General features: G+C 47.3%; 2 protein-coding genes across 5 annotated transcripts in view; one reads left to right on the top strand and one right to left on the bottom strand.

Annotated features, from left to right (window-relative positions):
* STK4 (serine/threonine kinase 4) overlaps positions 1–6,982 on the bottom strand; it is a 35,677-nt gene extending 28,695 nt beyond the window's left edge. The window contains exons 1-10 of one of the 4 annotated variants that reach the window (XM_085520297.1): positions 6,885–6,982; positions 5,962–6,042; positions 5,180–5,308; positions 5,001–5,070; positions 3,363–3,477; positions 2,662–2,826; positions 2,130–2,297; positions 1,453–1,590; positions 861–989; positions 375–428 (exon numbers count right to left, since the gene is read on the bottom strand). In XM_085520297.1, the coding sequence (XP_085376423.1) occupies positions 375–428; positions 861–989; positions 1,453–1,590; positions 2,130–2,297; positions 2,662–2,826; positions 3,363–3,419 (711 nt within the window). In that variant the 5' untranslated portion in view covers positions 3,420–3,477; positions 5,001–5,070; positions 5,180–5,308; positions 5,962–6,042; positions 6,885–6,982. The remainder of the gene's footprint in view (positions 1–374; positions 429–860; positions 990–1,452; positions 1,591–2,129; positions 2,298–2,661; positions 2,827–3,362; positions 3,478–5,000; positions 5,071–5,179; positions 5,309–5,961; positions 6,043–6,884) is intronic. The other 3 variants (XM_015881516.2, XM_085520299.1, XM_015881517.2) reach the window with 3 other exon arrangements.
* Positions 6,983–7,007: 25 nt separating this feature from the next.
* Positions 7,008–10,756, top strand: TOMM34 (translocase of outer mitochondrial membrane 34). Its single transcript, XM_015881524.2, has 7 exons — positions 7,008–7,137; positions 7,220–7,319; positions 7,593–7,745; positions 8,406–8,566; positions 8,790–8,934; positions 9,376–9,502; positions 9,720–10,756. Exons 1-7 carry the CDS (start codon positions 7,026–7,028, stop codon positions 9,816–9,818), a joined length of 897 nt encoding a protein of 298 aa, XP_015737010.2. The 5' UTR covers positions 7,008–7,025; the 3' UTR covers positions 9,819–10,756.
* The last annotated feature ends 1,154 nt before the right edge of the window (positions 10,757–11,910 follow it).

Genomic DNA, 11,910 nt, shown 5'->3' on the forward strand with positions numbered 1-11,910 from the left:
TGCCGCCTCTCTGCACCACCACCCCAGAAACAAATGAGAGACAGTTGGGACAACACTCTTTGGGTCAACATCGTGGCAACAGAGCCAATAAAACTACTTCCACACTGAATAAATACACAGTCCTAAACTGGAAAACTAGATGAACAGCACACATCTTTTTTTACAATGCAACACACTCCTCCTGTCCAACCTTTGGAAAGGACTGTGGCGCACGGTGCCTTTTGCTGCCCGTGTCATTTATTCAGGTTGAAGCAAGCAGAGGCTCATGAAACAGCTTTCAACATGCTTTCTGTATTCACATGCTGTCATCACTGGAACAAGGCACCCAGGACAGAAATTCACAGCAATCCCCTGCACGCTTGTCATGCCCTCACCTCATACTTCTGGCGGTTGCTCTTGTGTAGTACAAAGTTTCTATAAGGGATGTTCTAAAGCACAACAACAGTGAAACATAACACACTTATATCATAGTGCATCATACATATTAGTTTGTATTAAGAGAGCAATATAAGATCTGACTCTACAATGAAACACTTCTCACTGCTGCATAAATAATATCATCCAATCAGAAACTCATACTAAGTCTTTAGTATGTGCTACTACTTACTCACGGTCTATGGCAAGTCTTAGCTACACTCTGAACTAAATACAAGGTCATATTTGCTGACTGCCCCATTCAAACATAAAGGTTGAGCAGAGCTCAAACATCAAGTTAAGCAGCCCTAAGTACAAAACTCAAGAATCATATAAAACCCATGGGCAGCTGAACAATACATTATAAAAATAAGGAACAAAGCAGCTTAGCATTATGCGAGGTCCAAGAGGCTGAGCTCTGTATACTGTAGCTATTAAATACTCACTGAATTTTCTTCATCTTCTTGATCCAGTTCACGCTGCTGTGCCTCTTGGCGTTTCAGTTTGATATCCATCGCTTCGTTAATCAAATCGCGCAGGATTGATGCTCCTTTGGCACTCTTAACAAATGGATGCTGTGTGGTATGTTAAAGTTAGTAAGCACTGCACTTGAACTAACACAGAGCAGTAGAACATCATTACCATGGGGTTACTGGGGCTCATTCCCCACACACAAGCACTACTTATTCCTCACCAGCTCAATTGTCGACAACCAACTACAAATGCATGCACCATTCTGAGCAGTTACTTAGAATCACAGAATAGCTTGGGTTGGAGGGGACCTTAAAGTTCATCTAGTTCCTTTCTGGTGGGTTAAGAGCCAGTTACTTGGCATTGCTGGTGAGAATCTGAAGGTTAAAAAAACCCAACACCAATAAACAAAAGCATCCACAAAGACAGGATTCAGACTAGATCTTAAGGAAGAACTGAAAGGTTGAAGTTGGGTACAGGGTTTTTACATCAGCCAAATAGGCGCAGCACTGCCTACACTACAGCAAGCCTTCTCTAACATTCCCATTCTCCCAAGACAAGGCAGACCTGCAGGAGCTGTGTTGCAGTAGCACGCTGCTCGGGGCTCTTGACCAGACACTGCTTCACAAAGTCCGTGAAAGCATCTGACCAGAGCTCTGGTTTCCGAAACGTTGGGGGTGGGTTGGTAGGAATCATGAAGATTGCCTAAAAAGAGAAGAATATTCCAGGTTTCCAAACAGAGTTTAAAACCTCCTAATGTAAATGAATCAAAACATCCACAGGCACTAAAGAATGATACATGGTTCAAGTTTGCTGCTTCTGAAGAGTTTGTACCAATATTTTATACATTAAGCTGCTCAGAGGATGGAACAACAAATCAGGCTGCTCTCACTAGAAGCCTACACGTCTGTCTGAGCCATTATCTGCACCAAGAGGTGTGAATCTGCCATTTTAAAGTCATAAAAATATGTGGTTGCTTGCAAGATAAAGAATCATTTTGTATGATCCACAGCATAAAGTATCTGTATTCACACTCAACAGCAGAAGTTTCAGCTGTGCCTTGATAGATGAGGATCATGATTTTCCTCCTCCATCTTTCATTTAATCAACAGCACAACAAACTGACAGAAAGCAAATCATATCCTCTAAATTATAAACAAGATGGCATCTTGATGCATCACTCATCCAGCTGTAATAGCAAATCACTTTTGCATCGCAATGCATTTTAAAGTCACAGCCCTCACCCTCATAGGATGAATATCTGCATATGGTGGTTTGCCTTCAGCCATTTCTATTGCAGTGATTCCCAGCGACCAGATGTCTGCAACACAATTATATCCAATCTCTTGAATCACTTCTGGAGCCATCCAAAATGGGGTCCCTATAACTGTGTTCCTCTTTGCCATGGTATCCTGAAAAGAAGAGCAGGATAAAGATCCAGAGCACACATTTACAATCCTAATTATCTTCCACCTGCACACACATATATTACCAGATTAAGCAAGATAAAGATATGGAAAGCTGCAGAGAGAAACTGAAATATGCTCGCAGATGTCAGACATGAACTGAAGCAAACAGCATACATTATTACAAACCATTACTTAGGCCTAACAGCTCCCACAGAGGAAGCTTTGCTGCTGCTTTAGTGTCTCATTATGTTGATGTAAAGTGCTAAAAACACTTCTGAATGTCTCAAGGTCTCCACAAGCACACAATGCTTATGTGTATGTTAGAAAGAAGAACTGAAGTGCACATAATCATCTTGGTTTTACTTACTGTGAGTTGTCCTGCCACTCCAAAATCTGCAAGCTTAGCATGTCCCTCTGTATTTAGCAATATATTTCCAGCTTTGATATCTCTATGTATTTTCCTCATAAAATGCAAGTATTCCAGTCCTTTCAGTGTTGATTGTACTATCGTAGCAATTTCCTCCTCTGTAAGCTAAAAAGAAGTGTTACTCTCAACCTCTCGGTTTCCGAGATGGCACACAGTGGTGTCGCAGTTTATACCTCCCTGAGATATAGTTATTTAATTGCTTTCATTAAAGGTTGCCATACTAATAGGGAAGTACACATACTTCTAGGTAGCGACCTTACATATGAGAATTAGCTTTCGATCAGCATCCTTACACATCTGCACCACAGCCTTTCGCACCTAGTAATTCTTACCCTGCAAAGCCAGAGCAAGGCAAAGCAGTCTGTCAACTCTGAATCCATCTGGGTTTTCAGGAAAGCCAACCAAACACCGTACCAAAACCATGCAAACTGATTACAGTAACCAAACAACCCAAACTTGATCAACATAACAAGTCTCATTAACTTCAGGGGAACAAAGGACCCACATTGCAGTGGTGGCCCATGATTGTTTTAGATGTTAAACACCTATGAGAATTATACCCAAAGCACTGCACATGCCGCTTAGTTTCCTGAGCTACCACTCCTGCTCCCCATTCCCAGCATTCAGAGGAGACTACGTACAGTTTTATTTCGTAACCGAATAATATCAGACACGGATCCAGCGCCGCAGTATTCCATGACGATCCACAGGTCTGTGTTCTTAAAGTAGCTGCCGTAATATTTCACCACATGAGGGCTATGAAATGTGAAAAAAATGAGAACAAATGGTCAAATACTGGAGAGCAGCACAACTGAATAAGCAAAGGCAAAGAATACTGCAGCCTCCCTAAGCAGGTTCTAAAAACTCAGACATGGAAGTGCCACTGAAGCCCTGACCAAGTGTTTCACACCAGCCTGAGTCTACAGTGAGTGACCACAGCCCTCCAGGCCTGTCCTAGCAGTGGTGTCCTTGTGACCTGTCACAAAGGCAGCTCAGGGGGCTAAAACGTCTGAAAGTAAATCCTGCAGAAACAAGGAGCAATTAGCTTTCAGTCTGGTTTTGCTCCCTGAACTGTGGCAAACAAGTAGGGAGGGCATCAATGGAATGAGAAACAGACCATGGCAGATCCTGGTAAAGCTGCTGCAGTGTCTGAAACCAAAGAGAAAGATTAAATAAGGTCAAAAGCTGGAAAACTGCTACTGTGGTCATTATGAGGAACCTTCACCTTCTTAGCTCTATTAATCAGTCCAGAAATGCAACTTATGTTAAGTACAACCTACATCTTTCCCATATAGTCAACTAATGGGCTGCCCAAGGGGTGAACAACGAAGTATGGCACAGTCAGAATGACCACTTATCCTTTGGGAAAGGTAAAGCAAAAAAGCTAACAGAGAGAACTGTATGGTTTAGCAAGGACAATGCTAAAGAACAGAAGCACATTTAACCTAAGCTCTGCCAGATATTTTCTAATGAAGAACTTCAAGACCAGCAAAACTGAGAAGCCATTCCCAGCCCGGTGTATTCTTTAATGTGTGAGAAGAAAATCCGGTGTACAAGTTCCATTTTCTTAGCTGCCACCAATTACCTTCACCTAACGATACTGAGAGTGGAGAGCAATAGAGTGAATGACTGGGAACATAGTTTTATATTGCTGGTGTCACTTATTTTAAATGGTTTTCTATACCTAAACTCTCTCAAAATGGCATTTCTTGAGGCTGGACCCAAATCACAGGAAGAAATTTGTATGTTTTAAACTTCAGTCACTGACAGAAGGTCTTCTGCAGCCCTTGCCCTTGTCCAGCCAAGTTCATATAAGGACTTTTCCCCATAAGAAACATGCAGACAACCAGAGAGCCAAACATCAGCCTCTAAGTTATTCTCAGCATGCTACCATCAGCAGACAGCTTGTCACGCACCGCAACCTGCACTGTAAGTACAATTCTGCCACCTAAGCAGATGACAACACGTCCACTGTGCACATGCAAGAGCAGTCATGCATTAGCAGCTCTCATCCACATGCCTCTTAAAAACAAGATAAACCAACAATCTCTCTCCTAGCATTTTCATGTACCAAAGCTCGTGTGCAATTCACTGCCCCCTTTGGACAGGGGAACTGGTTTAACACACAACCTCATCAATGCTGCCCAGTAGTTATGGTGCATCAGGAGCACTGCAGGAGCTGCTCACACGCTTTGCTCTGTGCTGGCAGCAGGTGCAAGGTTACTTCACTTAGTTAGCTTAGTGCTCTCACATCGCAAGCTAAATTGTTGTTGTCTTACCTTCACTTGGGTTAACACTACCCAAACATGACTCAGTTGATACGGGGTAACTTGACTGTACAAGTCCAGCCTTTCAAAAAACATTGAAGGCAACATCATGGCTTTTATGTGACTACATGCCAGATCACAGTCAGTATTTTCTTTGCATACTGATGATGGGTTTTGCAGTACACATTTACCTGTCACACTGCTGCATTATGGATATTTCCTTGATAATCTCTTGCAGGTCAGACTCCACAGGAACCTGTTTGATTGCAACAACCTGACCCGTCTCTTTATGAATAGCTTTGAACACACTGCCATAGGAACTGCAGAACAGAATATTAAACAAATAGTGAATACAATGATATTTTCAAAACACAAAAAGCATAATAATAGCAATTGCAGACTTGAGAGGAAAAAACAGACCACTCTCCTGCTAAGATAATTTTTCAGTTTATTTTCATAATCAACTCACAGCTTGTATATACTGGAACAACAGCAATAGCCAGCAGCACGCTGAGATGGTCAGAAAGGAGCCAACCACCATTATGTGCCCACAGCCATATCCAGTAAAACCAATTCTCTCTTCCTCTGGCATGTGGTACCAACAGTACCACAGCTCAGGTCAGAAAGCTTTGCTCAATCAACAGACACTGTTTGCTTTATTTCCATCTTCTTACAGCAGTGAATTCCCACTCTGTTTTATAAATGAAGTGCTCAAGGTGGCAGATGTGCTGCTTAGCCTTCCCAACACAAGCGGCCCTAGGAAATAGAAGCTGCTTCCCATCACACAGACCTCCTACAGAGGTACTGGGGATGAACTACAATGCCTCGAGTCACGGCAGCTGCTACACTACCACATATACTACAGAAATAGGATCATCAGAAGTGAAAAATCAAAGCCCATCGAGCACATATTAGTTACATGCATCTGTTCTTTGATAAATGCACCTAAGGCACATGGTCACACAGCACATACCCTTCTCCAAGCTTCTCCAATACATCAAATACTTCTTCGGGCTGTTTGGTTAAGCTGTCTTCATCTAACTTCTTCAGCTGCCTGTGTATGTAAGAATAGAGAAATTACATTCAATTTTATGGCACTTTGGGCACTTCTGAAACAGAAACATTAAGAAACGCCACTTAAACTTCCTAAAGGCTTAGTAGAAAGCAGGTTGGTTATCAAATAAGTTTATTTCCCATCATCAAAAGACCAAACGTGAACGTTATCTCACAGCAGGAGAGGTGTGAGAATTACAGAGCACAGGATGCGATCACGGACACACACCTAAGTCCCTATTTGCAGAACGCAGTGCAGACCTGTACGCTGGTGGCCAAACCCCAACACAGCACAGCAGCCTCCTGCAGCTATTGACCTGCTGACACTCACAGCATGGAAAATACATGACACTGAGGGCACACAGGGGGGAAGGCGTCCACCCCGAGCTGTTCTACGATGCTAAGAACCCCGTTACAAGGACACACCGCACATACAGACTAAAGCAGCCCGTCGTGCTGCCGCAAACCCCGCCGGCTCCGCACGGACCCGCTGCTCCCGTTATTAACTCCGCTCTTTTCTCCCCGTTCCGCCGGCTGCTCGCAGCGCGGGGCGGCGCACAATGGCCGCCTGCAGCGGAGGAAACGGAGTCAGGAAGTGGCGAAACGCCGAGACAGGAGGCAGCCGCCGAGAGCAGCGCTACCAACGCTCGGACCGAGCCGGACCGTGCCATACCGTACCGTGTCATGTCATGCCATGCCGTGCTGTACCGTGCCGTGCTGTTTCCGCCGCTCCCCTCGGTCCCATCCCGCACACAGCCCGGCACAGCATCGAACGACACCTCCGGCCCCGCCACCCCCCGCCCGCCCCCAGCCCCGTCCCGTCCCGTCCCGTCCCGCACTCACCGCCGCGGGTTCCGTAGCTGCACGGTGTCCATGGCTCCGCTCCGCCGCCCGCTCCCCGTCTCTCACTCCTCCATCCCGGCCCCGCTCCGTTTCCGCCCGCCGACGGAAGTTCCCACCCCGCGCAGCCCCGCGCGGCCCGGGATGGAGGCGGCGGCGGAGCTGCGGAGCGCCGGGAACGACGAGTTCCGCCGCGGGCAGTACGGGGCGGCCAGAGAGCTGTACAGCAGAGCGCTGGCCGTGCTGGAGGACGCGGGTAACGCCGGGCCGGGCCGGGCTGGGTTGAGCTGGGCTGGGCTGGGCTTACCGAACCTCACCGCATCCCGTGTGCCGTGCAGGGGAAGCCGCCGCCGAGGAGCGCAGCGTGCTGCTGGCCAACAGAGCCGCCTGCGAGCTGCGGGACGGGGCGTGCCGGGACTGCATCGCTGACTGCTGCGGGTGAGCGACGGGATAAGGGCAGCACGAGGAGTCGGGAGCGGCTCCAACGCTGCAGCCCGTACCGACCGGTTTGCGTCTGGCTGGAAAGAATTCCCTTCTTTCCCCTTTAGTTTGTTATGGTGGGATATAAGACAGCAGCTCCCAGCCCGTTCCCCACTGTTTGTATGTGAGCGCAGACCTGCTCGGTGCTCAATGGGCACGTCCCGTTACACAGCTGTATGGAGCTCCCCAAGGTCTCGCTGCCCGCTGTCACCTTCTCTCTCCCCATCGCAGCGCTCTCAGCCTGACCCCGTTTGCCATCAAGCCCCTGCTCAGGCGAGCGGCCGCCTATGAGGCCCTGGAGAGCTTCGCATTGGCCTATGTGGACTACAAGACAGCACTGCAGGTGGACTGCTCCATACAGGCAGCCCATGATGGGGTTAACAGGTAACTCTGCTTTGTGCCTCCAAGTGCTGCGGTTTGGTTTGCTGCTCCAGGCTGCCCAGAGAGCTGTGTGTGCTCCATCCCTGCAGGGACCCAAAGCCAGGCTGGATGGAGCCCTGGGCAGCCTGATGTGGTAGGGGGCAGCCAGCCCATGGCAGGGGTTGGATGTGGATCAGCTTTAAAGTCTCTTCCAACCCAAGCCTATGAATCAGAGCATGCTGTGTCCTGAGCACATGAACCAGAGGGCTGAGGCTCTGATGCTTAGTGCAGGGCAGGCTGGGTCATGCTCCCTGCATGTGCTGACGCCCTCAGCTCCTTTCAGGCTGCAGGCACATGATGGAGGCCTGGTCCTGTGCAGATGGGATTGCAGACTGGATTGCAGACTGCTGGAGTCACTTTCTCTTCTTGGAGCTGTCCTGCACTGCTCACCAGGCTGAGGACTGTCAAACATCCCCTGCCCAGCTGAGCATTAACAGCCCCAGCCATTTTCCTGTGGTATTTTGACATGAAGGCACACCTTTCCTTAACACCCTGTCTGTAGTTGAGATGCATGTAACACTGTTAGTGAGGAGATGAGGTGCTCAGTATGAGCCAGGTTAAAAAGCAGCCCCCCCAGCTCCTGTGCTATCAACCAGGAGTGCGACCAGCAGCCATCTCTTCCAGGATGACCAAAGCTCTGCTGGAGAAGCACGGGACAAACTGGCGTGAGAAGCTCCCACCCATCCCCACGGTCCCCATTGATGCCCAGAGGAGATGGAACGTTCCTTCTGCAGGAGCCCCCACAGGAGCTGCTCCCCCTGGAAACACACCACGGAGAGACCCAGGTGAGAGCCCTTCAGCTCAATGGGGCTGCAAACAGCAAGGCAGGCTGCCATGCCTGCATGGTGTCTGTAGCTGGGGCTGAGAGCTGCAGGAACATGGGCTGGCTGCTCATTCTGGATCCTTTGATCTGTGTCTTGCCTCTGGGATGGGGCTGTTTGTCTTTTGAGAGGCTGCTCTGATCTTACCACTTTTGTGTGTTCTGTGTTTTTTTTGCACTGCTTCCAGCCCAGACCACTGCTGGCATAGAGAGAGCTCGAACTCTTAAGGAAGAAGGAAATGAACTCGTAAAGAAAGGAAACCATAAAAAGGCAATTGAGAAGTACAGTGAGAGTTTAAAGCTGAACCAGGAGTGTGCGACTTACACCAACAGGTACTGCCCAAGTGCTTTATGACGTTCTATAAAAGCCACTTTGCTGTGGCTGTCTGATGTTTGTCCCAGACAATTGAATTAAATAAAACCCAAAGAACGAAACGCCCACACATCTCCCCCAAGTACAATCTTCCCTGTAGTTTGTATGACGTCCTTTGATCAGATTCTACAACAAGCCCTACGGCCACTCAGCTGAGGACTGCCAGGGGCTTCCTCCCTTTAATGCCTGTCTGCCAGGATTGTGTCATTTTGTTATTTGTCTGCTGCCCCATGAGCCACAAATTGCAGCCTGCTGTACTCAGAGTGTACTTCTGATGTGAGAGCAATCATTCCCGAGCATATTCCCTGCTCTAGGAGTCCAGCTTTGTGCTGTGGTTAGTTCTCTGCATTGCAGCAGTAAATGCTGCTTTTAAGGTCTCCAACCAGGTGTCTGTATTGCAGAGCTCTCTGTTACTTGACTCTGAAGCAACACAAGGAAGCAGTCCAGGACTGCACAGAAGCTCTGCGATTAGACCCTAAAAACGTTAAGGCGTTCTACAGGCGTGCTCAGGCACTTAAAGAACTGAAGGTAAGTCAGGAGCTTTTTACCAGTTTTCAGGTAGGAGCTTATTAATACCCTCTAGTACATGTTTTAGAACAGCTGCACTGATGCTGGTGCTCAAAAGCAGCTCAAAAAACAGTCCCTGGCTGTTGTGTTGCCCTGCCTCTGTCACTGCATGTAGTTCTCCAGCAGGAGCCTTAGACTACGCTTTCAATGCACTAACATTTAAATATTCTGCTTCTAGGATTACAAATCAAGTATTGCTGACATCAACAGCTTGTTGAAAATTGAACCAAAGAACACAGCTGCACTGAGACTACTGCAAGAATTGAACAGAGCTTAGGGTAACCAAGCAACAAGAAAAGCTTTTTCTGCTGCAGAAGGAAGTTTCTCCCTTCTGATGCTGCAGGGACCAATCTGAATGCAGGATTGGTACTGAGATCTATCTTTAATTGCTGCTGAGATGTGACGTGTTCTGTGCAACCACAGTGAACATTAAGATAATTGTTTGATACGGTTTGTGCGTCTGGCTCTAAGATCATGCAGAGTTTTCATGCACTTGCCTGAGAGGGGGGCACAGGGGTGAACTGCCCTGGCTGAAGTTAATGTGCCTGTACCTGCTGGCCTCAGGGACCTGATCCACTTGGCCAGGACGCACACCAAGTGGCTGCTCTTTCTGACAAGTTATAAACCGAAAGCTGTTTTAGTCTTTATTCAGGTGACAGTTTTGCTGCATTTGTGCTGCTATTAAGTAGGGTTGCTAAAGGACTGCTGCAAGAAATGCTACGGTTGCCTGAGCACTGCGTACCACTCTTAGAACCAAGTCATTGTTATTTGCACAGGGTTGAGCACGTTCCCTCTCCTACCTGACACCTGCTGGCCTTCAGCTCAGTTTCTGCTGCACAGTGTGACAGGGCAGCTGTTTACAGCAGCAGCTTCCTATCTTATACCTTTAATTATTCTGCACATATAAGAAAACCGCCAGCAACTTCAACCTGCCTTGGTCCACTGTGCACTGCTATTACAAGTGCTTGGGCATTTTGCTTTGTCAGTTTTTGTGTTAAAAATTGAGCTTGTCTGTGCCTTCTGGAGCAGTTGCTACAGGGTGTTACAGGGACATCCCAATGGAGGGCTGGCTTCCTACTTCAATGCATGTTTATACTTCTTGACTTTTTTCCTTGTGGTATTGACGGCACTGACTTATAATGGTAGATTAAGAAACGGTTGGAGTTATTCTATGACCTGTTGGAACTGTTCACAATAAAATGATGCTTATTTTCACTCTTGGTATATGTTTTATATGGCATGGAAGGCATAGAGGAACTAGACACTTCCATGCTGCTTTATTTCAAATCTGTTGCTACTTTTTTAGTCATGATGCTGGACAACACCAGATGTGACCTAACAGCAGCTCACAGTAATAATCCAAGCTTTGATTATTCCAGGCAGACGATCCATTAAACTGAATTTAAAAGGCAGGCATTACTAATGCTGTTACACTCCTGCAAGACAAAGACTGGCCCGACAGTAGCTCTTTGTAGGTCCCCGTTATACTCCATTGGCTGCAATACCACCAGGGTTTGAAACAGCACCTTCCCCTGGGGCAAATTCTGGTTCCTTCAATCCCCTCCTCTAAACACTGTAACTCCATTGATCCTGCACTCATCATTCCCCAAGCTGTTACAAGGTAAGCCTGATGGATTTCAGGGTGGGAAACACAGGCCAGCCATACACAGATAAGCAGAGGAAGGTCTCTGAACAAAGGAGGAACTGTCTGCTCTTAAATAAGTGCTCTCCTTTTAACATCCCTGTGTTATCAGGGCTGGCAGACACCTGCACTGTTCCAACTACAATTCATTACAGTGCTTCTAAGCAGCAGCAATCGTTATCTCTTTTCCCCCTCTAAGCACACCAATGCCTTTTTGCTGCCTTATCTCTAAGGCCCTCCCCAGTAAGTGCAATGCCACCAAGCAGACACAGATCTAGCACAGCAACATGATACCATGCTTCCAGCCCAGGTCTCTTCTGCTCCTCTCCTTCTCTTTTGTTACAAAAAACACATTGCTGACTGCACAAAGTATTTTCCAGGCAGGCAAAGATGTTGCAACCCACATGGGGCAGTTGGAAAATGCTTCACACAGAGACGCTCCATCTACCTCTTTCATGTACCATAGTGACTATTCCAAACGAGGCTCCAGACTTAAATGTGCACTGCTGCTCCTGCCTCAACCTGCCGAAGCCCGAGATCTCCCCAAGGAGTATTCAAGCAACAGCTTTATGTTTTCATGTGAAGGTTTTAAGGACTCCAGTCTTTATTAATGTCCATTCTTTGGCTGTTCTATATTCTGCTCATCCTGAACTACTGCTAGCTGTTTCCTTGAAATGACTTCTAGCACTGTCAGTGATACAACAGGCACATCCAAACTGGCCTGCTG

Source organism: Coturnix japonica, chromosome 19, assembly GCF_054131305.1.
Source record: "Coturnix japonica strain WE chromosome 19, WE-NBRP24, whole genome shotgun sequence".
NCBI classification, from domain to species: Eukaryota; Metazoa; Chordata; class Aves; order Galliformes; family Phasianidae; genus Coturnix; species Coturnix japonica.

Bases quoted from the DNA above. Each gene is read 5' to 3' on its own strand.
- TOMM34 (XM_015881524.2), top strand. From the start codon at position 7,026: ATGGAGGCGGCGGCGGAGCTGCGGAGCGCCGGGAACGACGAGTTCCGC. The intron at 7,138-7,219 runs GTAACGCCGGGC...TGTGCCGTGCAG, and splicing joins GGCCGTGCTGGAGGACGCGG to GGGAAGCCGCCGCCGAGGAG. The intron at 8,935-9,375 runs GTACTGCCCAAG...TCTGTATTGCAG, and splicing joins TGTGCGACTTACACCAACAG to AGCTCTCTGTTACTTGACTC.